This window comes from Paramisgurnus dabryanus, chromosome 12 (genome assembly GCF_030506205.2).
Source record: "Paramisgurnus dabryanus chromosome 12, PD_genome_1.1, whole genome shotgun sequence".
Taxonomy (NCBI): domain Eukaryota; kingdom Metazoa; phylum Chordata; class Actinopteri; order Cypriniformes; family Cobitidae; genus Paramisgurnus; species Paramisgurnus dabryanus.
Window position 1 is genome coordinate 9193902 of NC_133348.1, and position 27293 is coordinate 9221194.

Consider the following 27293-nt stretch of genomic DNA (forward strand, 5'->3'; position numbering starts at 1 on the left):
TAACCTTTCCTAACTCAGTTTTTGTGTTTTATATTTGGGGTGTAAAGTGAGGGCGCCCGCGGTCTGAGCGCGCTGACTCCCGCAGATTGACTGAAGAAAGATGGACGCGCAGCCGCTCGTCCTCGCGCACAGCCGCACCGGAGCGCGCCAGCCGGTCGCTCTGTGAGATGGACGAAAAAGCTAAAAACGGCGAGTAAAACACGAGTGTCCGTTTCGCGGTGTTCACGACAGAAGTGGCCACGTTTTCTTCTGTCGCAGTATTTCCTCGCGGAGCGGCGCACCGCTCGCGCATCCCTGACTGCCTCTCATAGCTTTGCGGATTTCACAAATATTACCGGATTCTCGTGGTTAACGACTAAGCGGCGTGGGCTTTTTAAACGCTGGGAATCGAAAGACTGCGTTGACATTAGTTCATCTTTTCTTATCACGAAGAAATAAAGACGGAAACATGAGGTAAGCGTTTGTTCTCACGCGCCGCGTCCCTGATTCCCACGAAGGAGCGCGCGCTGCAGCAGACGGCGCGACGCGATGTTTTGGGGCGGATTTCGCGATTTATTTGTTTAGTTATGAGAATCGTGCGTCATTCATTGAAATATTGTGTAAAAGAGACATTAGCGAGTATCACTTCAGGTCACGAGGACGCACGCGGGCGTGCAAGGCATTCAGTGCCGTGGGTTTATCTCAACTGATTTCAGGTCTGATCGTGCGAGGCGATATTCCTCTTTTAGTGGCGGCAGCTCTGTGACGTGTCACGGGGGGCGTGGTCAGCGCGCCGAAGAGGAGCTGTTGTCATGGTAACAGGAATACACGCGCGCACAGCTGTGAACGTTCATTGATAAAGTGGATTGGTCAAATCCTGGGCTGCGTTCAGCCCCGACAAAACGTTGCACAACGTTTATTAAACTGAAACGGTGATGCATTGAACACCCTGTTGTGATGACGCAAGAGTTGCAACTACGGTAGCTGAGAGGCCATTCTTTGTGTTCTTTTTTAAATGTCTCTAAAGCCTGATGAAATCGTTATAAATGTGTGTTTATTACTGTAAAATACCCTCAATGTTTCAGTCACTGACCTTGCTGTCCAGAATGAAAGACAACATTCCAACTTGAACCCATTGAGCGAGCTGTCTCTTTACTATCGCGTGGTTTTATACATCTTGCCGCTGATTGGGCTGACATTTCTGACACACCCACCAAACAAGAGAAAACGCTTCTAAAACCTGTTGCATTCCGTTGCACACCGTTTCCAGGAAACATGTCGTTCAACCCGGAAATCGTAGCAAAACGTTGCGCACCGGTGTGAGATTGAACGTGCCCCTGCTAACATTAGCAAGCAACTTCCTAGCAACCTCTCAAACACCTTAGCAACCACCTAGCAAAGCATGCACGTTCCTTTAAACGTCAATCTACGCAAGTTGGAAGTAGAAGATTTTTAATCTTATAATTTATTTCCTATTTTGAGGTGAAACAAATGTCACCTGGACTTTTCTTGAAATTGAGAGGTCATCTGAGTCATTGTTAAGCTACAGTCGACTGTTGGTGAGGTATTGATCATCTGATAATAATGATCTGATAATGTGATAATTAAACCACAATGTTTACAATCTAATTCAACAACAAATTAAAGCTATATAGTCAGTCAGCAATATGAAACTTGTGCTTTCATTTCGATTCAGAGGCAGATCTCACACGTTCGGTTTGGTGACATTCATAAAAACATGGCCAGGTAACATTTCACCTTAAAATGAACCAACACCCTTGCGTTTAGAAAATGAAGTCTTGTACGATCATTGAGATTTTTTGACAATTTTCTTATGAATTAAGTGAATTTCCAGCCAAATGACCATGACTGAGAATGAGAAGATTTCTTGTAACGGTAAAGATGAATTGAGGATTGTCAGTGGATTCTCTATTACTTTAAAATGGCTGTAAATAAAGTTCTGCAATACCATATCATATTTAGCATAAACTAAACCCTTCATGCTCACTCAGTCCTTTCATTGGATGAAATCTGGGTCAAGCTGTGGTCTTTAGTGCTTTGCTTCTCCTGTCTGTATGATCGCCTTTCAGTCTTCTTATGTGTCACAGCTCATATACTGTAGTGACTTTATCTCTGACTCACTCTATATGCCCTGTTTCACTATCCTCTTGTCCCGTCTCACTCTCTCTGTCCCTGTCTCACTCTCTCTGTCCCCGTCTCACTCGCTCTGTCCCTGTCTCACTCGCTCTGTCCCCGTCTCACTCGCTCTGTCCCTGTCTCACTCTCTCTGTCCCCGTCTCACTCTCTCTGTCCCCATCTCACTCTCTGTCCCTGTCTCACTCTCTATGTCCCTGTCTCACTCTATCTGTCCCCGTCTCACTCTATCTGTCCCTGTCTCACTCTCTGTCCCTGTCTCACTCTCTCTGTCCCTGTCTCACTCTCTCTGTCCCTGTCTCACTCTCTCTGTCCCTGTCTCACTCTCTCTGTCCCCATCTCACTCTCTCATGTCCCTGTGTCACTCTCTCCTGTCCTGTCTCACTCTCTCTGTCCCCGTCCCTGTCTCACTCTCTATTTTCCCGTCTCACTCTCTCTGTCCCCGTCTCACTCTCTCCTGTCCCTGTGTCACTCTCTCCTGTCCTGTCTCACTCTCTCTGTCCCTGTCTCACTCTCTATGTCCCTGTCTCACTCTCTATTTTCCCGTCTCACTCTCTCTGTCCCTGTCTAACTCTCTCTGTCCCTGTCTCACTCTCTAATTTCCCATCTCATTCTCTCTGTCCTTGTCTCACTCTCTCCTGTCCTGTCTCACTATTATTCTGTCTCGTCTCACTCTCTATGTCCATGTCTCACTATCATCCTGTCCTGTCTCACTCTCTCACATTTTCCTCACAGCTGCTCTTGTCTGCGTACACCCGGCACGCGCACACACAGCGGCCTGTCATCAGTGCACGTGAACAGAGCGATCTCCCTCACATCTTAAAGCTACAGTAACCTAATTCATTGATGAAGTGATTTATTTTTATTATTTTTAACAGACATAAACCTTTTTAAAGAGATATTAAATTTTCTGAATATTTGTGGTGCTTATGTATTTGATTCTCTATTAAAACAATAATATACCTAATTACTGCAAGTAATATAACAAAGGCAACATCTGTGGTATTACTTTATCTAGAAAAAATGTTACAGGCATCAAAGAGCTTTTAATATCAGCTTGAAGAATCAGCATTGGTATCGGCCGATCATGATGACAACAAATCGGTATCGGCTGCAAAAATCCTGACCGTAGCATCCCTACTTAGTGCCCTTGTCTTACTCTTTCTGTTCAGTGTGTGAGGTCATGACTTTAGGGATGACTCTTGTTTCTGTCTCTTCAGCATCAGCTGTCGCTAATGTTGCCTCAGGTCAAAGACTCACTGATCCACATGAGAGATCTTCAGATAGCCCTAAGATATGAACAAGCACTGCTGTTTTCTCTCGAATATTTTAATTTTTCTTCCATCACATCTGTCAAAAATGTTTACCAGGTCGTTCAGATGGTGTTATGTGATGTTCTAGTGTGTTTGTTTGATATTGTACTAGCCCAAGTCAAAGAGCATTGAGCTAAGATGTTGTGTTCAGTCAGAGAGAGCATCATACGATATCATGAACTCTTTCACATAACACGTTTATGCCAGAAAATTGCCAGATAGTTTCCAGTGTGAATTTTCTGTGTGAAAGCTATAACAGATCTTGTAATCGAAGGGGACCCAAAACATTGCAGTGACATTTCCAGAACACGTCTGATGTGACCACAGGCAGAAACAATGGTGTAAGGGTGTGTCGCAGTGAGGACGCGTGTGTTGTTATGATTTTGCTTGAAATGGGGGTTTTAAATGAAGATCAACGTTTATGTCGAAAAAATGTCTGCAAACTGGAAAGAAGCAGAGATCAGGGAGCTCCTCACTATACGTGCTGAAACTGGAACAGTGATGTAATATGGTCCTTTATGATGAAAATATTCCACCAAGTGTACGATTACAATTACATTACACGTCACGTGTCTTTACAGCATCATTTTAGGGGGTTGTGTGTGAACGCATGCACAGATTCCAGAAAATCCCTGGCAGTACCAACCAAAATCAAACGATCCCGGGACAAATCTTATACACATTATCTGTGTGTTTATTTATTCTGAACACTATTCCTTCATCTATGGCTTTATTTATGGTGAAAACCGGTTAATCCATACATCAGTTGATCCACACAAATGAATTCATACACAGATTGGGGGAGGAAATGTTTGGCATCTCCAGTTCACTTGACCTGCATGTTTTTGGCCTGTGAAAGGAAACCGGAGTAAATCCACGCTGACACACAGAGAACACGCCACACCTGACCCACCCAGGGCTCGAACCGGGGACCTCTCTGACCGTCCTCTCTCTGACGAGAACCAAGCTGACCAATGGGGTGCAAGATGAGTGTAGTATAGAGGATGGGTACATTATCTGTGATTGGTTTGAACATTTGTCAGTGATAGTGAATCCCATGATGAGTATCCATGGTTGTTTTTGCAGTGGTTACTGTTTGTGAAAATTATCCCTCTCTCTATGAATTTTAATTTCAAAGTACTTGGTTATTTTAGTTGAAGCATTAAAAAGACAAAGACCTATGCATACATTAGTTTTCATATTCTTCATGCTTCATCAACATTAACACTGTCCTGTAAAGTTAATAGTCAGCTTCATCATCAGCAGATCAGTTGCAGTAATGGTATGAGCGGTGTGATCTCTAGTCTGGTTACTCGAGTAAAGAGAGAGAGAGAGAGAGATCGAGCATCAGTATCAGTGGTGAGGGGGGAGGAGGTGAGGTATTCACTGGAGAGGAGGGGGAGGAGCCTCGTATTACAATCAGCCAATCAAACGGCAGTGAAGCAGAGCCGAGCATCATTTCATTGAATCTCCACCGTAGCTGAGCTCTAATTCTCTTCTTCTGCTTCATATTCTTCTGCTGGAGTATTTGATGTCAGGAACAAAGGATGAGATCACCGCTGTTTTTTCTTCTCTTTAACTTTGTCATATTTATGTCATTCTCTTCATTCCTGGGCCTGGCTTTGTCTTATTTTTGTGGAGAAAGAGACGTTTCTCGCTCGGATGAGGTGACCGGAATGCTGTGGTGCTCTTTCAGTCTGTGAACCGTTAACGAACGGCACCGGCGAGAGAAGAGGAGGAAGAGGAGGAGGGGGAAGGGAGAAAGAGAGAGATTTCATAGGGCACCTGTTCCTCCAGCATCATGGATATTAACCTTCAGTCTCATCGTTTCTATTTCCCTCAGATCTACTGTGAGCCCAGTATTCAGATCACTGAGATCAAGATCAGGTATGTTCACATTACAGCTTCACCTGATGTTTCTGGACCCATTCTCTTTTGTTCTCCAATCTCAAGGCCTCGAGTAAACGTATAGAGACTCAGATTCAGATTCTTCCCCCTCTTTCCCATCATTCTCTCTTATCCTCTTTCATTTACTTGTCCTTTTTTAGCATTAAAGCTGACAGGTCCATGTACTTTTATTTTGCTTGTTGTTATAGCACAGTACAGGATTCCTCTGGTGTGATCTCATTTGACTTTGATTTGTAAAGTTGTGCAGTAAGTTGTGAGAGTTTTGTGTTTACTGTGAATAGTGTTCATGTATTCCTCTCTACAGTATGAAAGTGTTTCATGTTGGAAAAGTTTTTTTTATCACTGTTGTGATTTGATCATCATCATTTCTTTCCCTGTTTGTGGTTTTTTATAAAGTTGAACTCAGCTGTAGCCGATCAATAATGAGGTCATTAGTACAGATTAGAAAACAGACAGACTGACACAGAAGTCACACACACATGAATGCTACACTGTTTAAGCGGTTGTTTTAAACCTGTAGGGCTGTGCAATTAATCCTTATTGATTTTCACATTTTTATTACAAAAACAAGATAACTGAGGTACAACAATTATTGTGTGATTAAAATATAAATTGTGTGCTGCTGGACCGATGTGTTTGTAAGGCACGACTGCTTTGACACGTGTAGTCTACTGCAACACTTACTTAATAAAAAGGTTTAATAAATTCCTGTTTTTTTTTAAAGTCACGAGTAATCATGTTAAATAAATTGTGATTATGATTTTGCCCATGATCGAGCAGCCCAATAAACCTGTACGAGATACTTTATTCTGTTGAACACAAAAAGAAGATGTTTTGATAAATGATGGTATAGACACAGCTGCCGGTAACTATTCACTTCCGTGGTCAATGGGTACCATCAACTTAACATAATTTATCAAAATATCTTCTTTTGTGTTCAACAGAATAAAGAAATTCATACAGATTTACAACAACATAATGGTGAATAAATAATGACAGAGTTTTAATTTTGGGGTGAACTAACCCTTCAAAAGCTAAGTGTAAGTTTAGAGAGTAGGAACAGTTTGACATGTGTGTTAAACAGAAGAGGACTCAGTGATGCTACAGATCTGCCTTTATACTGAATCCTAAAGGCTTCTGGGTACCATGGAGATGAGAGGTTTCCCAACATCCCAAAGAAACACTGGCCAGGGTGCCATGGCAACCACACCAAGAAATTCTGTGTCTGCTCTCATACAGCGACTGACACAACAAGCGTAACATTCAGAGCGTCTGTGATGTGTATGTGTGTGTTTGTGTGTGTGTGTGTACGTGTGTGTGTGTGTGTGTAGATGCTACTAAAGAAATTCTGCTGTATATGTTTTCACCAATTGAACCTTGTTTGTTTGCAGGAGCTCATCTGCTTAAGGTTGAAATGTCCAAAGGTATTGACCAATGATCCAGCATTCCCACAGTCTTTTTATTTTACTATCAGTCAGTACTTTTATATGTTTATATTACTAAAGATTTTCTGTCCGGTTGTCTAATAACAAGTGAATTCAAAAGCAGTGTCAGATGTTCGACAGCAACTTATCCTTTGATAGTTATATCGCCAACGTCTGCCGCACAGCATTCTTCCATCTTAGAAATATCTCAAAAATACGCCATATACTGTCTACATCTGACGCAGAGAAGCTTATTCATGCTTTTATGACCTCTAGAATAGACTATTGTAACTCGCTACTCGGGGGATGCCATTCAAATCAGGTCAACAAGCTTCAGCTAGTTCAAAACGCTTCTGCAAGGGTACTTACTCGATCTAAGAAGTATGACCACATAAGCCCAATTCTGGCATCTTTACACTGGCTACCAGTTAAATATCGCATCCAATTTAAAATATCACTAATCACCTACAAAGCTTTAAATGGCTTAGCACCCTCATATCTTAGAGAATTACTATCAGAATACAATCCATCACGCACACTACGGTCTCAAAATTCTGGCCTATTGATTATCCCTAGACTATCAAAAGTGTCTAAAAGTGGAAGATCCTTTTCCTACTTAGCCCCTAAGCTCTGGAATGATTTACCAACCGATGTCCGAGAATCAGACACAGTCGATCATTTTAAATCTAGACTTAAAACTTTTCTCTTCAACAAAGCATTCGCATAATTTGTCTAGTAAAGGTTCTTAACTCGCAATAGTTATTTTCACGGAACAAAGCACTCACGGTCATAACGCAGACCAACCAAATAAATAAATAAAAACCTTTTCTGCATGAACACTTAAAATGAATTGCATTAAATAGTTTGCCACCGTTTGCCACTGAACCTGCATTAACGACGACAGTGGGGCCTCCAGCCTTAGTCAAACGGGTTGGTATGTATGGTCGGGTTGCGTTTTTCGCGCTTTCGTGTGTCTTGTGAATAGTATGCCATACAGACCCGTTTGCCACTGAACCTGCATTAACGACGACAGTGGGGCCTCCAGCCTTAGTCAAACGGGTTGGCACGTATGGTCGGGTTGCGATTTTGGCGCTATCGTAAGTCTTATGAATAGTATGCCATACAGACCCGTTTGCCACTGAACCTGCATTAACGACGACAGTGGGGCCTCCAGCCTTAGTCAAACGGTTTGGCACGTATGGTCGGGTTGCGATTTTGGTGCTTTCGTGTGTCTTGTGAATAGTATGCCATACAGACCCGTTTGCCACTGAACCTGCATTAACGACGACAGTGGGGCTTCCGGCCTTAGTCAAACGGGTTGGTATGTATGGTAGGGTTGCGTTTTTCGCGCTTTCGTGTGTATTGTGAATAGTATGCCATACAGACCCGTTTGCCACTGAACCTGCATTAACAACGACAGTGGGGCCTCCAGCCTTAGTCAAACGGGTTGGCACGTATGGTCGGGTTGCGATTTTGGCGCTATCGTAAGTCTTATGAATAGTATGCCATACAGACCCGTTTGCCACTGAACCTGCATTAACGACGACAGTGGGGCCTCCAGCCTTAGTCAAACGGGTTGGCACGTATGGTCGGGTTGCGATTATGGCGCTATCGTAAGTCTTATGAATAGTATGCCATACAGACCCGTTTGCCACTGAACCTGCATTAACGACGACAGTGGGGCCTCCAGCCTTAGTCAAACGGGTTGGCACGTATGGTCGGGTTGCGATTTTGGCGCTATCGTAAGTCTTATGAATAGTATGCCATACAGACCCGTTTGCCACTGAACCTGCATTAACGACGACAGTGGGGCTTCCGGCCTTAGTCAAACGGTTTGGCACGTATGGTCGGGTTGCGATTTTGGTGCTTTCGTGTGTCTTGTGAATAGTATGCCATACAGACCCGTTTGCCACTGAACCTGCATTAACGACGACAGTGGGGCTTCCGGCCTTAGTCAAACGGGTTGGTATGTATGGTCGGGTTGCGTTTTTCGCGCTTTCGTGTGTCTTGTGAATAGTATGCCATACATACCCGTTTGCCACTGAACCTGCATTAACGACGACAGTGGGGCCTCCAGCCTTAGTCAAACGGGTTGGCACGTATGGTCGGGTTGCGATTATGGCGCTATCGTAAGTCTTATGAATAGTATGCCATACAGACCCGTTTGCCACTGAACCTGCATTAACGACGACAGTGGGGCCTCCAGCCTTAGTCAAACGGGTTGGCACGTATGGTCGGGTTGCGATTTTGGCTCTATCGTAAGTCTTATGAATAGTATGCCATACAGACCCGTTTGCCACTGAACCTGCATTAACGACGACAGTGGGGCTTCCGGCCTTAGTCAAACGGTTTGGCACGTATGGTCGGGTTGCGATTTTGGTGCTTTCGTGTGTCTTGTGAATAGTATGCCATACAGACCCGTTTGCCACTGAACCTGCATTAACGACGACAGTGGGGCTTCCGGCCTTAGTCAAACGGGTTGGTATGTATGGTCGGGTTGCGTTTTTCGCGCTTTCGTGTGTATTGTGAATAGTATGCCATACAGACCCGTTTGCCACTGAACCTGCATTAACGACGACAGTGGGGCCTCCAGCCTTAGTCAAACGGGTTGGTATGTATGGTCGGGTTGCGATTTTGGTGCTTTCGTGTGTCTTGTGAATAGTATGCCATACAGACCCGTTTGCCACTGAACCTGCATTAACGACGACAGTGGGGCTCGGCCTTAGTCAAACGGTTTGGCACGTATGGTCGGGTTGCGTTTTTCGCGCTTTCGTGTGTATTGTGAATAGTATGCCATACAGACCCGTTTGCCACTGAACCTGCATTAACGACGACAGTGGGGCCTCCAGCCTTAGTCAAACGGGTTGGTATGTATGGTCGGGTTGCGTTTTTCGCGCTTTCGTGTGTCTTGTGAATAGTATGCCATACATACCCGTTTGCCACTGAACCTGCATTAACGACGACAGTGGGGCCTCCAGCCTTAGTCAAACGGGTTGGCACGTATGGTCGGGTTGCGATTTTGGCACTATCGTAAGTCTTATGAATAGTATGCCATACAGACCCGTTTGCCACTGAACCTGCATTAACGACGACAGTGGGGCTTCCGGCCTTAGTCAAACGGTTTGGCACGTATGGTCGGGTTGCGATTTTGGTGCTTTCGTGTGTCTTGTGAATAGTATGCCATACAGACCCGTTTGCCACTGAACCTGCATTAACGACGACAGTGGGGCTTCCGGCCTTAGTCAAACGGGTTGGTATGTATGGTCGGGTTGCGTTTTTCGCGCTTTCGTGTGTATTGTGAATAGTATGCCATACAGACCCGTTTGCCACTGAACCTGCATTAACGACGACAGTGGGGCCTCCAGCCTTAGTCAAACGGGTTGGTATTTATGGTCGGGTTGCGTTTTTCGCGCTTTCGTGTGTCTTGTGAATAGTATGCCATACAGACCCGTTTGCCACTGAACCTGCATTAACGACGACAGTGGGGCCTCCAGCCTTAGTCAAACGGGTTGGTATGTATGGTCGGGTTGCGTTTTTCGCACTTTCGTGTGTATTGTGAATAGTATGCCATACAGACCCGTTTGCCACTGAACCTGCATTAACGACGACAGTGGGGCTTCCGGCCTTAGTCAAACGGGTTAGCACGTATGGTCGGGTTGCGATTTTTTTGGCGTTTTCTCCTGGTCCTGTAAATGGTATACAATATAGACCCGTTTGCCACTGAACCTGCATTAACGACGACAGTGGGGCTTTAGGCCTTAGTCAAACGGGTCGTCAGGTTTCATTTTCTCTTAAAGATCGGAAGGTGACCCTTATTTACCATATATACCCTCGCATTGGGCCCCCAATTTGCTAAATCCTCAACTGTGGATAACATAATTATGCCGCAATATTTAGTCTGTCTGGAACTAAGCTGAGTTAAACCACATCACTGTGTGACACTTCAATACATATGAACGGCCGCTATGCTAATACGATTTTGTTTTTCTCTCCCTGTCTCGTCCTCGACCCGAGGACAACGAGACAAACAGACCCAGTCCCGGTAGATGTGAAAGTCGGCACACCTCTGATCTACTGGCCGTCCTTCAACGTTATGCCCAGCTGATACCTGACTAGGGCTGTCAAAATTGCTCAAAAATGACGTTCGAATATTCTCCCTAAAAAACCCACGAATATTCGAACTATTCGAATATCTGGTTGCCCATTTTTTCAACGACGTTAACGACATTTAACGACGCATTACATCAATAACAGGACAAATTAATATAAAGAGACATAACTACTTCTATAGGTAGTCTATTTAAGTTTAAACATATTTTACAACGTATATTACATAAACAAAACAAGTAAATCAAGACTGAGACATCAAAGTGATATGGTACCTCGGTTACATTGCTTGACAGAACTCCCTGATGCCTGCTCCATCCACGACACTGATCGGTCTCATGTCCTTACAAATGAACGAAATTAATTTCTCCGTTATGACCTCTTGTCGTGTTGCAGACAAATAGCTTGTGGCGGGCGATGCAAAGTAAGTGTTAAGACGTGACTGTTTAGCTGGAGTTCCACACATTGTGGTCTCGTACACACTGCAAACTTTCAGGAGTGACAACCGCATTTAAATGTGAAAATGTGAAGATTGACACGGAGATAACCAGAGCAACGGTCTGCCATCTCACGTGCTTATCACTCACAGCTTTGATGAAAATAATTTAACAGCATTATGTTTTGCAATAAATCTCCGTCGTGTCGTTGTGTATTGTACGCATTTGTGAGGCTGCGCGCGCTCTTGCAATGTTGCCAGGTCCTCGTCTTTTTTGTACTCACATACCATTTTAGCGCTTAACCGTTTATGGCTTTTGGCTCATGAAGCGATCAAGTTTTTGGTGTTGTTAAAATGTGAAGGTGCCAGTCCCAATATTTTGATCTTTGAGGTAAAGCGTTTGGATTTATTTTGGTTTATTATTGGATTTTTCTTGTTCGCTGTTTTTTTTAGTGCAAGATCTGGCAACACTGAGCAGCAAACGCTTGTGCCTCTGTCATTCTCTGTACCGCACATACAGAAGACTTTTCCCCCTTGTAATAATTTATTTCTTCAGAAGAGAGACCTGTCATGTCCATGATGCACGTTTAAACACTTTAATAACTAGTTGTTCATTTCAGTTATGTAGGCTACACACTATGCAAAGTTTCTGTAAACGCGGTTGTCACTGCAGTTTGCAATGCGGGAGTTAATGCGGTTGTAGAATGCGATTCTCAGTCCCGTAAATTACTGAAGTGTGTGTGTACAGAACAGGATTAAGCATTAAAAGTTGAAGTGACAAACGAATTAATATGCAGTGTGTACAAGATGCCATGCTCATTTGGGTGCACATTTTCGAGATGTGATATCATGTGCTAGTGCTAGTGGTCGAATGGTATGCTAACAACTTCATCTCGCGGCTCAACAATTTTACCTCCTACCGACCAAAATCCAAAGTACTTCCAGACATAGCTTTTTAAATTTTGGGGGGTTAAAATCGCTTTCTCTGCTGCGGTCGACTTTCTGCCATCTTCCATGCAAGACGCGTCAACTTTTAACCTTGACAGACAGTGTGACTACTGTGACCTGTCCCTGAACCAGGCGCACTAGTGCGCCCACTCACAAAGCAGACAGCCACGCCTCTACTACCGCGGGCTTTAAAAAAAATAATAATAATTTATTCGAATATTAATTTTCATATTCGAAATTCGTTTTTTTTCCACTATTCGAATATATATTCGAATTTAGAATATTCGTTGACAGCCCTATACCTGACCAACGATCACCGGCAGAACCGCTTAATCTCCGCTAAATCTCCATTTCCGTTCTCCCAAGGGTTTTTCCCAGAGATGGGACCAAGTCACACATGTGCAAGTCTCAAGTAAGTCTCAAGTCTGAACCTTCAAGTCTCAAGTAAGTCCCAAGTATTTTTTTTCTTGGGCAAGTCAAGTCAAGTCGAGTCACAGGCTATGTCAAGTCAAGTCAAGTCAAGTTCTGTAGTAGGTCAAGTCAAGTCCAAGTCAAGTCACCTTATTATTGTAATTTTACCTGCAGAATCTGATCTTAATAAAGTGACAAGATATACAGTAAGTAACTATCAGTAAATTACAATAATTTGGATTTGCATTGTAAATACTCATGTTCAGTAAAATACATCTTGGAATCAAACAAAATTGTAACTTCATAAATTATTTAACAAATAAAACAAATAACAGCTTAACATCCAACAGACCCCTCTCTGAACACCTCCCTCTCTCTCAAACACAGTTCACGTACAACATTAAACTTTGTTACATTTCTCCTCTCTCTCTCTTTCTCTCTCTCTCTCTCAAACATGTGCCCAGAAAAAACGAGCGCGTCACACCTCTTCCGTTCGCGCGCCTAAATTTGAAATAACGAACTTGAGCGCACAAAAGACGCGACATGTGAACCGCCCCTAACATTGTAGAATCAAGTAATTTTTCTCTGTGTGTGTGTTCAGGTGGCAAACTTGAAAAAGAAGTATTCAAAAATAAGTATTTAAAAAATAAATCAAAATTTTTTTGCCCACACATGTCCCCAACACAGTATGCTACGTTACACAGGGCTACATTAGCTATTATTACCAGTGTTGGGCAAGTTACTTCCAAAGTGTAATACATTATATATTACAAATTACTGTCATTTGAAAGTAATTAGTTACATTACAATATTACTGACTCTGAACTGTAATGAGTTACACTACTTTTGCGTTACTTTTGAGTTACTTTCATCAAAATAACAGAAGTATGACTAGGCATTATAAAATGTTAAAATGCAGTTTATTGATGCTTATAAATCTAGAAGTTATGTGTTGGCCTTCGAGCTTTGAATAGGCACAGTGAAGACTTATGGCAAAAAAACAGTAACAATGACTGTCAGAGTCATAAACATAGACAAATGATCTGGTAAAAGTCTGGTAAATTATGGTAGACATACCAAACACAATAAAGCTAGAGCCCACTATAATGCAAACTATAGACTAATAACATGGCAAGACACGCAACCTCTTTTCATTTCTATTCTTTAATTCACTTTTAATTCAGATTCACAGCACAAACCTGGCATGCATTGGGTTGACACAACTTATCAAAAGTGCTATTGGAGGATCAGGCCTCAAGGAAAACAGCTCATTTCAGTACAATATAAGGATTACATGTAGACTAACATATAAAACATAGACAAACAGAGGAACACTGCTTTTTGCCAAACATTGCATATAGGCTCCCATACAAAGGCTGGTAAAAACTTTAAACAGTGATGTTTAAATATACTATTTAAATAACCATGTTTAAGTCTACATTAATGTTATGTTGTAGTTTAGGTTGCTGTTTGTAATAAAACTGTAGATAGCATAGGAATAGCCTAGCAATCTATTATGCATATGGACTGTAACCATAGCAACGTTAGCTTACCTTGTCATTGCTGGTGTGGTGAAATGGATTTTACTGGCAAGATTTTTAAAAGTCTCTTTACTTCTGAGGTTCAAGCAGCACAGGAGACCGATAGAAACTTTCTGTTGCTTTTACTTAGTGCTCTCATTCGCAGAATTTTGCGTGTGCCGCGCTACCGGACCTGATTGCGACCACTTTAGTCAATGCTTATACAGCCGCGGACTTCCCAGATTCGGCTCTTTAAGAAACGCGTCAAATACAAAATTAAAGTAAAAATGAACATGCTGCATACAGCACCTGGAAACAGACATACGCTGCGTCCCAAACCGCCTACTTCCATACTATATAGTAGGCAAAGAGTACGAGAAGTAGTGCTTTCGCCTACTATATAGTATGGAAGTATGCTGTTTGGGACGCAGCCATTACTATTTTACCCGCAGCTTTTTCCTGTGTGGATGCTGGTCATTCGCATTGGTCAAAAATAAAAAAAATAAAATAACACGTCTAATTTTGAAATGCATTGTTGTAACGCGCTCGTTACTAAGACTGTAACGAGTAAAATATTACTAAAATTTTATTAGTAATGCGTTATATTACTGCGTTACAGCAAAAACTAATATATTACTGTAATATATTATATTTTGTAATGCGTTACTCCCAACACTGATTATTACATTAGCTAACTACCAACTAACCAGATATTAACAAATTGACAAGCACTTACTGGGCATAATGGCTCTTTAAATGACGACCAAAATTGGAGGTTGCCTTCTGGCTGCTTGTGATTTTAATGTTGCATGTTTTGCAAAGCACTGTTCGTCTTTTGCAATCTTGTTGAAGCCAAAAGCGATGACCCTCCGTACCCCTCCGGCTGACATGTTGATATCTGATCTAAGTGGGCGTGGTGTGCGTAAGGTACGAGAGGGCATGACGAATGATAGTGTCTTGATTCAGTCATGACAACGCCATTCTCAGCCTGCGCTCCAGCTGGGTCAACTTTATTTTTTTAAATAATTTATATATTTTATATTTAAACTGAAAACATGATGTGATTAACACTCAAGTCATTCAAGTCATCGTGTCTCAAGTCAAGTCAAGTCCCGAGTCTTTAACTTCCAAGTCCGAGTCGAGTCTCAAGTATTTTATTTTTTGTCAAGTCAAGTCACAAGTCACAAAAATAGCGACTCGAGTCGACTCGAGTCCAAGTCACCAAGTCACAAGTCCCCATGTCTGGTTTTTCCCTCCTAGGACTTATTTTTCCTCGGATAAAAGCCCGGGGTTTTTTTTCTCCTAGGGGGTTTTTCACCCCGGGGAGGCAGCCTTTTTGGGCTTTACCTAGCTTCCTCTTCTATACGTTGCTTTAGTAATACGTGCACTTATAATATTGAGTCATAGCCGCAGCAAATTTAACTGCTCATGCTATCATGTATTCTGTTGTGCTATCTGTCGTTTTTCTGTGCTTTTCACTGCTTCTATTTATGTAAAGCTGCTTTGAAACAATTGACTTTTGTGAAAAGCGCTATATAAATAAAATTGAATTGAATTGAATTGAATTGAATGTAAGGCAGCATGCAGTTTAATTTGTTTTATTATAAAAAAAGCTGAGCAGATTTAATTGAAATGAAAAGTTAACTAACAAGGTTCCAGTTTCGTTAGCCCCTGTAGATGGGTGCTGGTACCTAAGACAACTAACCAGGTTCATTAAAACACATTAAACTATAGTATATTATCTTGATGTAGAATTAATGAGCTCATTTGTAAGTGAGTCTGTTTAGCAGCTGTGGATCAGACCTGCACATCACTGAGGAATTGATTTATCTCTGTCATCATGTGTATGGTCCTCTTCAAGTTAACCCATAGCATTTCTATCGGATTGAGGTCTGGGCTCTGACTTCAAAAGGCAGCTTTAGTTTTTCTGAAGCCATTCTGTTGTGGACTTTCTCTGGTGTTTTGGGTCGTTGTCCTGTTGCATTCCAGCTGTTCTACACAGTTTCAGCTGACGTATAGAGACATTCCCACATTATCTTGATTGTCTGATATATTTGGGAATTCATCTTCCCCTCAATGATGGCCAGGCCCTGATGGAGCAAACCAGGCCCAAATCATAATGATGTTTCCCTCCACCATACTTTACAGTTGGGATGATGTTTTTATGATGATATGCCGTGCCCTTTCTATACCAGATGTAGCGCTGTGTGTTTTTACCAAAAGTTCAATCTTAGTTTCATCAGTCAACAAAACATTTTGCCAATACCGCTGTGGAGTGTCAATGCGCTCGTTTGCAAAGCTAAGGTGTGCAGCAATGTTGTTTTTAGTAGGCAGTGGCTTCCTTTGTGGTGTCCTGCCGTGGATCCCCTGCTTGTTCAGTGTTTTCTGTATTGTAGACTCAAAAACAGTGATGTTAGGAAGTTCCAATGATGCCTTCAAATCTTTGGCTGTCATCCGTGGTTGTTTCTTTACCTCATTGATGAGTCTTTGTTGTGCTCTTGGTGTCGTTTTGACTGGGCGCCCACTTATTGGTAGAGTAACAACAGTCCCAAAGCGTCTGTATTTGTAGAATGTTTGCCTAACTGTAGACTGGTGAATTTCTAAAGTCTTTAAAATAACTTTGTAACCCTTTCCAGCTTTATGTAAAGCAACATTTCTTGATGGTAGCTCCTCTGAAAGCTCTTTTTGGTGAGGCATGTCTCACATAAGCGTGTTCTTCTTGTGAAGAAGAGCAAACTCCAAAACTTTAAGGGGTTTTTATCAGTCAAAGTAGCTGTTTATTTTTAGACACATTATGTTTGTAAATACCCTTGATTTAGATGAAGATCAGATTACATTTTATGACAATTTTATTTGGAAATCTGAAATTCCAAAAGGTTCACATCATTTTTCTTGTCATTGTATATGAAAGATCAGTCAAAGCACTTTAAAGATGCTGTAGAATGTAAAACTGTATATCTACGTAGGAGCTCCACATTATTATTCATGACCCTTTCAAATAAAGTAATAATTGATTTTTTATTTTAAAGGCAAATCCTAGGGTTGTAAATGGACATGAAAAACTGACTCTGGATCATTTTTGCACTTAATAAAGCCCCAAACCTTCTGTGTAGATATCAGAGAATAATTTAACAGATTATAACAATGCATTCTTTGGCATCTTTAAACTCATAATGATATGACATCTGTCTGATGTGTGCTGTATGTGTAAACTCTGTGTGACATCAGCGTTTGCTTGCTGTGAAAATTAATTTATTGTGCACTTTCTCTCTCAGTATATACAGCACTGTGTACATTAATATTTATACATTTAGCAGACACTTTTATCCAAAGTGACTTACAGTGCACTACAAGGTATACATTTTTATTGGCATGTGTGTCCTCTGGGTTCAAACTCATGACCTTCTGTGTTCCTAACGCAACGCTCTTTCACAGGAACAGTATTGAGCTGTACTTTGATGAACTACAGTCTGGTTATTTGTTCATATCTTTTTTTGTTTTGTGTATGACGTTGATGCTCCAGTACTCTGTGATCTCTCTTTTATTTCTTCATTTCAATCTATTTTCTCATTTGAACCCTTCTCTCAGACCTTGAGGTTTAAATGGAGTTGTTGTCTTTTCTTTATGTAAAGATGAACTGAATCTCTAGCGGGTTATCAAACACACTGAGATCTTTTCTCATAGCCTCATTCCTCCATCACAGTTTCCCTTTAGTTCTGTCTGTTCACCTGCAAACATAAACTTCATATGGAAACATCTTGATTATGTGAGCGCTGCATGCATGCATGGATGGATGGATGGATGGATGGATGGATGGATGGATATGAAATGAGGGCAAAAGATACGTGTTGACTCGCTGTGGTTTTTTATTGACTGACCTGTTCTCTTTCTGTATGTTTGTGTTATAGTGAACAGAGTATATGTCAAGCCCGAGCCTCTGTCATGGTCTATGATGACTCCAGTAAGAAGTGGGTACCCATTAAAGCCGGTCAGCAGGGCTTCAGTCGAATCAACATCTACCACAACACAACCAATAACACTTTCCGTGTGGTGGGTGTCAAACTTCAAGACCAGCAGGTAAATCATCAAGACATCATCAGTAGTCAACCCGTGTTGAAAGTTTCTTCCAGTATCATATTGTTTATATAGACTAAATGTTCAGAATGAGTGACACATTTATATATTGGAGACCTCTGATGTTGACATCTGACAGGTGGTCATCAACTATTCCATAGTTAAGGGACTCAAGTACAACCAGGCCACGCCCACTTTCCATCAGTGGCGTGACGCCCGGCAGGTGTACGGACTCAACTTCGCCAGTAAAGAGGAGGCCACCACTTTCTCCAATGCAATGCTCTTCGCTCTCAATGTCCTCAGCAGCCAAGATGGAGGTGAGTATGAGGAGAGAAGAAGAACCGAGACACAGAACGTTCCACGCAGTCGTCCAAGTGAAATTTCAGGCCGCTTAAGCTAGGGCCACAGCAAAAGATTCTTTAAATCAGATTTTCAAAATGTGAGAGAGCACAAACATCATGAAAAAAATCAATGATTTAACACGTTTGTTCCTATAATAGTGTGTGGACTGCCGCAGGGACAGAGCACCATCAGATTAACTTCACAAACAACGCAAATCTCAGCTGAGAACACAGGAAATCTCACGGAGATCTCACGGCCAAACGTGACTTCACAGAAAACAAACATGTCGAACAACGAGCATAAAGAAATGTCATTAATACAATGAACTGCTTGTTTACAACTCTGATGTCCATCTCACTTTGGACTTGGCCTGCTATGCCATGTAGTTGTTATGGTTTTATCTTTCATCAGCTCGCTTTCTGATTGGGTATAGTTTTGTATCACGTGACAATCTACAGCGTATGTGTGCGTTTGTCCTCGGAGCTTCCCCCATACATCAAGATGTCTGATTTGTGAACGGAGCTCCTCTGACGGTCTTCTGATCAGATTCAGACTCTCTTAACACACCTCACACCACAGGAAAATCTGATAAGATAATCGGTTCAATCACGAAGACGATCATGACTTTACCTAGGATTGTCGTAATGCTGGGTACACAACAAAAGATAATCGGGCTGATTTTGTGCCGATTTCCCCCCTTCCAACAATCCTAGCAATGTCCCTATGATCTTGATGGTTCTACAGATGATCTTCTCAGATTTTCCCTTGGTGTGAGGTGTGTTAAGAGTGTCCAAACTTGATCAGAAGAACGTCGGATCTGCCCCGATCGCGAATCGTAGATATTACACATGTTTAATACATGTTGATGTGTGGGGGGAACCCCGAGGACAAACACGTGACGCTCTTGTGATTATCATGTGAAACGAAGTAATATCCAATCAGAAAGCGAGATGATGGAAGACGAAGCAGTCATGGCGCAGCACAAAGTGAAGTTGATGCAAAGTGAACTCGTACAGACCTTGTTCCTGCTGTCTCCATGACTTCACCCAAACCCTTTTCTTTTTTTGCCTTGAATTCTTTGTGAAAATCATTCCAAATATTACCATTTAAATTTCTTCCTGCATATTGTCCGCCATACTTATTCTGAAGATGTTGCGAGATTTCCTGTGTTCACAGTCGAGACTCTAGTTGAAAATCTGTTGGTGTGTGGTGTGCTGTCTTTGACACATCATGGCACACCACACACTATAAGAGCAAAACGGTTCAATCTAGGGTTGTTTAATCTATCACATTTTGAGAATCTTATAAGATGTTAAAAAATCTTTTGGTGTGTACCCAGCATAACAGGGAAAATTGGCCCAAATTCAGCCCGTTTATCTTGTGGTGTGTACTGGGCTTAAAGCAAATTGAATGATAGGGTAGCTTGTTTCCGGCCAATCAGCTGTCAGGGTTTTTAGTGTTTTGGCCGCCTGCTGGCCGTGTGTTGGTGTTACTCTCATGATAGCGTCCTCAGCCTGCTGTTGTTCTGTTGGTGTGATGTTACCATCGTGAGAAACTGGAGATTCAGATGAGACTCGGGTATGATCAGCGACTGGATCTGTCAGTGTTTCTGCGTCTGTCACAGCCGATTCTTCCTCATCACTATGTCCTGTATGTACTGATCCATATCTTCTTCTTCTTCTTCTTTTGGTGTTAATGGTGGCCGGCAGCTAATTTAAGGGATGATCCATGTCTGTCGTTTTTAAAAACATTTGTTAAGGAGGCTTTGGAGAAGGTTTGAGCTTCGGATTTCATTTGGTTTGTGTTTGTCGTTTACTGCAGAATTTATTCATATAGGATTTATGGTAAATCATTTATTCTTCATTGAGCATTTAAATGTTAATCATCATAGCTGTGAGTGTAGATTATTACTGCTGTTAAATCAGCATCATTACAGGATTTCTATAGTTTATCCTGAAGGGTTTATTGTACAGATATGAATGAACCTCAGATCACAGTGACACACCGTGTTGACAAGAGATGTGATGTGATGTCTCAGACTTTACAAGCACTTTATTGTCCAGACATTATTTGATAAAACTGAAGTTTTATAGATGAAAAAGTTATAACAGCAGTTGCTTGTTGAAAGTTTGTGAGAAAATGGGAAGGTAAATAAATGTAAAGTCTTATAGTTATCAGTGCTCCTCGTGAGAATGATGTTTATTTAAACTGCATTAAAGTTTTCTGTAAGGTTTAGAGCTTTGATTAGGGGATATAATATACAGTTTACACAGCGTAAAGGGTCAATATATCTATGGAGTGTCCCTATAAAACGTGTGTGTGTGTGTGTGTAGACGTGCTCCGGTATCTCACTTGTAGTCAGGTTTCAGTTTGTTTGTTGTAATGTGATCTTGAGGAATGGTTGTGTTATAGGTGTCTTACAATATTTACCATGTTGTTGATGGAGGATCTGCTCCAGATGACGTTTTTCTGGTGGTACTGTCGTCAGAAGGCATCTCTGGATTTGAGGATCAGACGCTGTAATCGTTCTCATTGATTACTGTGCTGATTTTACAGTGAATTTTGTTCCAACTTTCAATTTTTTTCAAATCTCTGGCTTTAATAGGACCAAAACATTCTTGCACATGTTTGAACAGTGCTGTGATGGATCGATTGGCTCAAAGTGTTGTGTCAGGTTTAGCAATAAATGTGTCAGCGTCATTCTGTAATGTCATCACATGCTCCACAAGATATTTTCAGCATAATTTATTTTTTAACCCATTGTCTGCCAGCGTTTTTAAAAAAGATGCCTACCAGCATTTTTTTTGTGTTTTTCACAAAAGTTTCACAAAATGCCTTCCAGAAAGTTCTCTTCTATAAATATATAAACATACAGTATATCAAATGAAAGAACAGACCCTGTGCTTTCTAACAAATAAACAAAAATATATATCTTAAAATCTTTTTATTACCTCTTAAATATGGGTAGGTTTCTTCAAAAAAATTTGAGCAAAAAGCTGAAATCATTGCTTTTTTGTAAAGGTATTTTTTATACAGATCTTATTCAGAGCGATGATCAAAACATACACAGAATTTTTACTGTTTTTGAATTAGTTGATGCTTTAGTGTTTTAGAAGTTGTGTAAGAGCGACACCTAGTGGAAAATAGCAGAAATATAGATTGCCATAAAAACTTATCATGAAAGCATCATTGGCAGGGAAACATTTTATAATTGACAAGATAACTCGTCAATGGCATGCAAAGAGTTAAAAGCATCTTACTGTACTAGAGAGTAATGGTTGATGTGTAATGTGTGAGTAATGTTGATGAGAAAATTATTAGGCTTATACTCATTTTTTGTGTTATAGAAAGGTAAATGGGGGGAGGTGCTAAGTTATCTTGGAAATAATGAATATATACAAACAGACTTCATTTTCATTATGCAAAATACCAATTCATATTTCATTATTTTTATGATGTTTGGGTGACCTGGGCTTGATGGGTTCGAGTTAAATTCTTGTGATGCATTCAATCTCTTGTTCTTCTATGACTCCTTCAGGTCCAGCTGTTCAACGCCAAGTACAGAATGGACCCAGCACAGACGATCTGGAGGTGCAGAGAAGGTAAACTTCAATCACTTCATCCATCTCTTCATCTCTGCACACAGATGAGTCCCAGCTGCATCTCAACACTGACTGTCTTAAAGTTTGATTTTTATCACTTAAAACTGATCTTTGAGCATCAAAACAGCATATGTAAAAGTTTATCCTGTGATAGAATTATTAATGCCTTAAAATAGCTTGAATGTGACTCGACAACCTTGCCTCACAGTCTATACACAGTCTATGAATCTGTAAATTAGTCCCCACCTCTATTTAATCGCACCAGCTTGGGCCATAGATATAAATGTACATAGATGCCATATACGCCTATACCAGGCACGTAGCTGATGGTTTCACAATGCACGTGAGTTGAGCTTTTGCAGCACATACTTGTTTCAGCCCAGATGTTAGCAAGGTTAGAGAGCATTCACACTGTAAGTGTGAGCATCACAGATGAAGAGCAGACGCAGCCGTGCTGCAATGATTTCAGCGCTGAGTCTATGTGGCATCCGAGGCTCAGACTGCCTGTTTCACTCATTCAACTGTGTTGTGATCATCTGAATGTTTGTGACGGAGGAAACTAATATTATTGAGAAAATATTTACCATAATACAGTAAAGTTATGGCACAGAGAGAGACGGTGCAGCGCAGTTCATCAACACTCACTGTTTGATAGATTTGTTGAAAAAGAGGCAATTCTCCATACAATGTAAATGACTGCCAAACTAGTGTAAAGAACGTGTAATAAAAACACAGAGACCAGTGTGATGACTTCAAGCAATGCATGATGGGTAATGCAGGTATGCATGTGTGCTGTCATCTCTGCAGACAAATGGACATTCAGCAGCAACAGATGCAGGCGCATATTGAGAGAGAAAGGCGCTCATCCAACTCAGGTAAAACATGAATGAACTTCACCTTTAAGTTCTAATACACGTTCTTATTGTGACCAATTTATTAATGCACATTATCAAAATACTAACCAGTAATATTATAACCTATGATCCATGATTCATTCTAAAAAAGTCATGTTAATTGCATTATTACACACCAAATTGTTTTTGTTTCACCCACACAGGGTCCAAAATGTGCTAAACTACCAACAGTTTTTACCAATAATATTCATTTTGCACATATAATCGTATACATTATTTGTAACACTTGACCTCTTTTAAGCATTTATCAGTGTAGGTTACTAAAGATTGTAAAAATGAATAACTGTCTTCACTGTTAATGCATGTCTTTCATAAAACACAAATGACTTATCGTGTTTTTATCTTATCGTAGGTTCCCTCTTTCAGGGAGCTCCTGCCGTCCTGTCTGTAGCTCCGCCCTGCACAGTGCCACCTCCTCTGTCTATGGGCGGACCCTGCCCTCCTCCCCCACCCCCTCCTGGACCTCCCCCTCCCTCCGCAGGAGCTCCTCCACCTCCCTCGTCAGGAGCTCCTCCCCCTCCACCACCTCCTTTACCTGTGGTTGGACACGGAGCGTCTCGGGAGGACGGTCAAGCTGCCACGTGTCTGGCGGCCATGCTTGCTGGAGCCAAACTGCGGCGTGTGCAAAGGGTCTTTTACATCACCACACGCATTTTTCCCAAAATTTAGATATTCTCCTGTCCTTCTGAGCTGGCGTGACTTTTCTTTTGCAAAACAAATTTCTTTCATTATTTTAGGAAGCTAAGAATTAGTGTTAAGAAGTTTATTTTTTGAACTCCTCCAGCGGGAGTCGAACCCAAAACCCTCACGAGTCATGAAGCTCTGTTGAACAGGACATGAGTAAAAATGAGTTTGTATTTCACCAATAGTTGAAGAGTAAACTGGTTTAAAGTGACGTGTGTGTGTGTGTGTGTGTGTGTGCGTGCGTGTGTAAATGATGACCATTACTCATAACAGCTTTTCTGAACACAGCATGATACCAGTCACAATTTTATTTGGATCGTTCTGAGGTCCACATAAAACTGCACAAATTAATTTTAAAGTAATTTTAGTTATGACAAATATCGTAAGACCAAGCAGCACCAAAATCTTAAGAAGAGTGAACTGGAGTCATATAGAGGTGATTGTAAAGCGATGTGATCGTGTCTCTGCAGCCCGAGGAAAACTCTGTTTCCTGTGCCAAGAATGATGCCAACCGGTCCAGCGGAGGAAGTGGTGGAGGTCTGATGGAGGAGATGAACGCTCTGCTCGCACGGAGGTGAAGAGACGTCTGTGCTTTTATATTTAGAGTAAAAATGATTACAGGATTACTGTAAACACACGCTTTATTTCTCACGGTAGACGAAAAGCAGTAGATGAGAGGAAAGATGGAGACAGTCAGAATGTAAGTAAAACACCTTAATCACTCTTAAAAAGTTTTTTTTTAAGTTAAATTAATCTTTTTAAATGCTCATTTCTAACAGGATGATCCAAACTCATCGTCACCGATGTCTCGTGGGCAGAACGGTACAGTATGACAGTATAATCAATATCACTGATCTAATCTAGATTTTACACAGGTTTGTTGACTTTAAGTTAAAGGTGTCCTATTGTGTGATTTTTCAAAGTCTCGATAATGTTTTTAGGGTGAACTACAGCACAAGAAACGTACATGCTTCGTGAAATTGCATAACAGGACCTCTTTAAAAAACATCAAACGAGTGTTAGACGTCTGATTATTATGACTGTAAAGCTGGTAAATGCAGGTTGTGTTACAGATGGTGTAAAGAAGCCGTGGGATCGTGCCAACTCTTCAGAGAGATCTTCATTGGTTTCCAGGTGAGAGACAGACAGCATTTTGTCATTGTGCACAAAGTCTTTACAATACGTTGCTTTGCTCCCCCGATGTGTAGTAAACTCAGCTATGTATAACAAAAAAGTTGACCATGTTCACCATCAGCATCAATAAAACGTGAAAAGATTCAGTCCAGAAGTACTGCAGACCATCCTAACAGAACAGATATTATTTGTCTTTATGAAGTATTTCTGCTGTTGTCATGTCAATGAAGCAGACGTTGTGTGAGTGCTGAATGTGTGACGTTTATATTCCCTCATTAGGGTTCGACCTGTAGGAAGCATGAATGATTCGGACACATTAGACTTTGACCGAATGAAGCAGGTAAAGTTGATCACAAGTGAATCTCGCTGTGTCTGTTTCTGCATTCATTTACATGAAACTCATCTTTGCATTGGCAGGAGATCTTAGAAGAAGTGGTTCGTGAACTTCACAAGGTCAAAGATGAAATCATTGTGGGTAAGTTTCATCGATCAACATCAACACATTTGTCTGATTCTCTTTTCTATACAGTAAAAGTTAAAGTAGACTGATCTGATGTTGTCAAGTTCATAAACAGCGTCTTTAAGACAGCGTTGAACCATCTTTAGTGGGAGAGATGCATTTTTAAACCTTGTTGCCTCATGAATATAAAAATTGTAATTCTTGCTAAAAGTGTTAAGCATAGTAAATGACCATGTTCATGTTTGTTTAGTGGAGATTTACTCTCTGGGTGTTAATCCTGATAAAGATAAAGAAGTGGGTCTTCATAACAGTGAGAATATTCACAAAACTTTATAGACGCTTTGATTTTTTTTACTGCTTAAAGTGGACAAAACCTCCTCTGTGTGTTCATTTGGATTTTAGTATGTGTCTCACTGCTGATATTTGTGTGTTTGTGTTTCAGCCATTAGACATGAACTCAGTAGAATTAGCACAACATAATGTCCATTCCTGTATACGTCATCTTTTCTGGACCCAAACCCATGGCAGAATCTGCTGTAGCTGATGAAAGTCCATCAACGTTACTGCCATATTAAAGCAGACGAGGGAGTTTTGCTCTAACATGACTGAAACGTTGTGATTGCCCTGAACTTTGATGTATTATATGGGCTGAACTCTTGCACTGATGTTTTAAATTGATCTTTGATGACCGTCTTTACAAAGTCTTTTACAGAAACTGGAAAAAAATGGAAGCAGCATCTTGTTTTTATCAGATTATTTCTTTTTTATTTGTATGATTATTATTTATTTGTATGATTATTGTAGTAGTTGGAGCAGTGTTTTCATGTAGGTAGTGCTAGAACAAGTGATTAAAAAATAATTATAATAATTATAATAATGTAAATCTATTATTGCACATAATTTCAGAATTGTATATTTTTCATTTTCATTTTCTTTTGCTTGTATTGCAAATTTATTTTAAGTTTATTTTTACAATTATTTGACAATTTTCTTTAAAAAAAGTTCTTAATCTTTTTGGCCATAAAGTGTGTATTTAATCAGTGAAGGAGAGTTTTCTAAATCAGTTTGAACAGGAAAAGAAGTCTAAAACATCACTACACACCACAGTATTTGTGATCATGTTGTTAATCAAATGTTTATTGACTGCAAAGACTTGTTACGTATTGTTCAGTTTTATGATTTTTGACCAAGTGCTTCCTGGTTTGGAAAATAACATAACATTTAAAATAAGAATTGAAATAAAACTGTGAAAGATCTCTTGGACAAATGAGCTGCTGTTGTCTTTACTTGTGAATATAATTTTGTGTTTATGAATGAAAAACTTCAAATAAAACCTCTTGAAATCCATCTGAATGATCACACACTTGAGCTCTTGAGTTCAGACTAACAACATTAAAATCAAGAAGACTTTATTTGTGTCAATTGATTTGATCAACTTATCGTTTAAAGTCTTTTAGAGTCCCCTTACAACTAAAAACAGCCTAAAGAAACTTGTGTTTAGGCTATAACACATCATATAAATACAACAAATATTATTAAATATTAACGCATTTCTGATGGTAACTGGTTTAAAGAAACTAAATAAAACAAATGTATATTAAAGAATTCATGTTAATATTCTTCTGAGATCCAGCTATACATTTTTGTCCTCTGTAGGGGATGAGTATCAGACTTTAGGTCAAGCACAATTTATTCAACCTATTTAAATCTTATGTCCTGTCAAGAGGACATTCTGTCTACAATAAATTGGTACATGTTAACATTATTTAATGCATTAACTAACATGAACCAACAATGAGTTTATCAGCATTTATTTATCTTTGTTAATGTTAGTACAATTGTTCATGTTAAAAGTTCATTGTGCATTAACTAATGATTACAAA

At 40.6% G+C, this 27293-nt stretch overlaps 1 protein-coding gene across 3 annotated transcripts; it reads left to right on the plus strand.

Annotated features, from left to right (window-relative positions):
* On the plus strand, positions 1-26677 carry evlb (Enah/Vasp-like b). Of its 3 annotated transcripts, none has more exons than XM_065256608.2 (13): positions 1-453; positions 18109-18277; positions 18414-18591; positions 22155-22218; positions 23026-23093; positions 23485-23762; positions 24287-24390; positions 24474-24516; positions 24596-24638; positions 24890-24950; positions 25230-25290; positions 25368-25425; positions 25853-26677. In XM_065256608.2, the coding sequence occupies exons 1-13, from the start codon at positions 449-451 to the stop codon at positions 25888-25890; spliced, it is 1170 nt and encodes a 389-aa protein (XP_065112680.1). In that variant the 5' UTR covers positions 1-448; the 3' UTR covers positions 25891-26677. The 3 variants fall into 3 exon arrangements, with proteins under 3 accessions (XP_065112680.1, XP_065112681.1, XP_065112679.1); XM_065256609.2 differs by having other exon boundaries at positions 1-189; XM_065256607.2 differs by lacking the exon at positions 1-453 and adding an exon at positions 4886-5333.
* Positions 26678-27293: the final 616 nt, after the last annotated feature.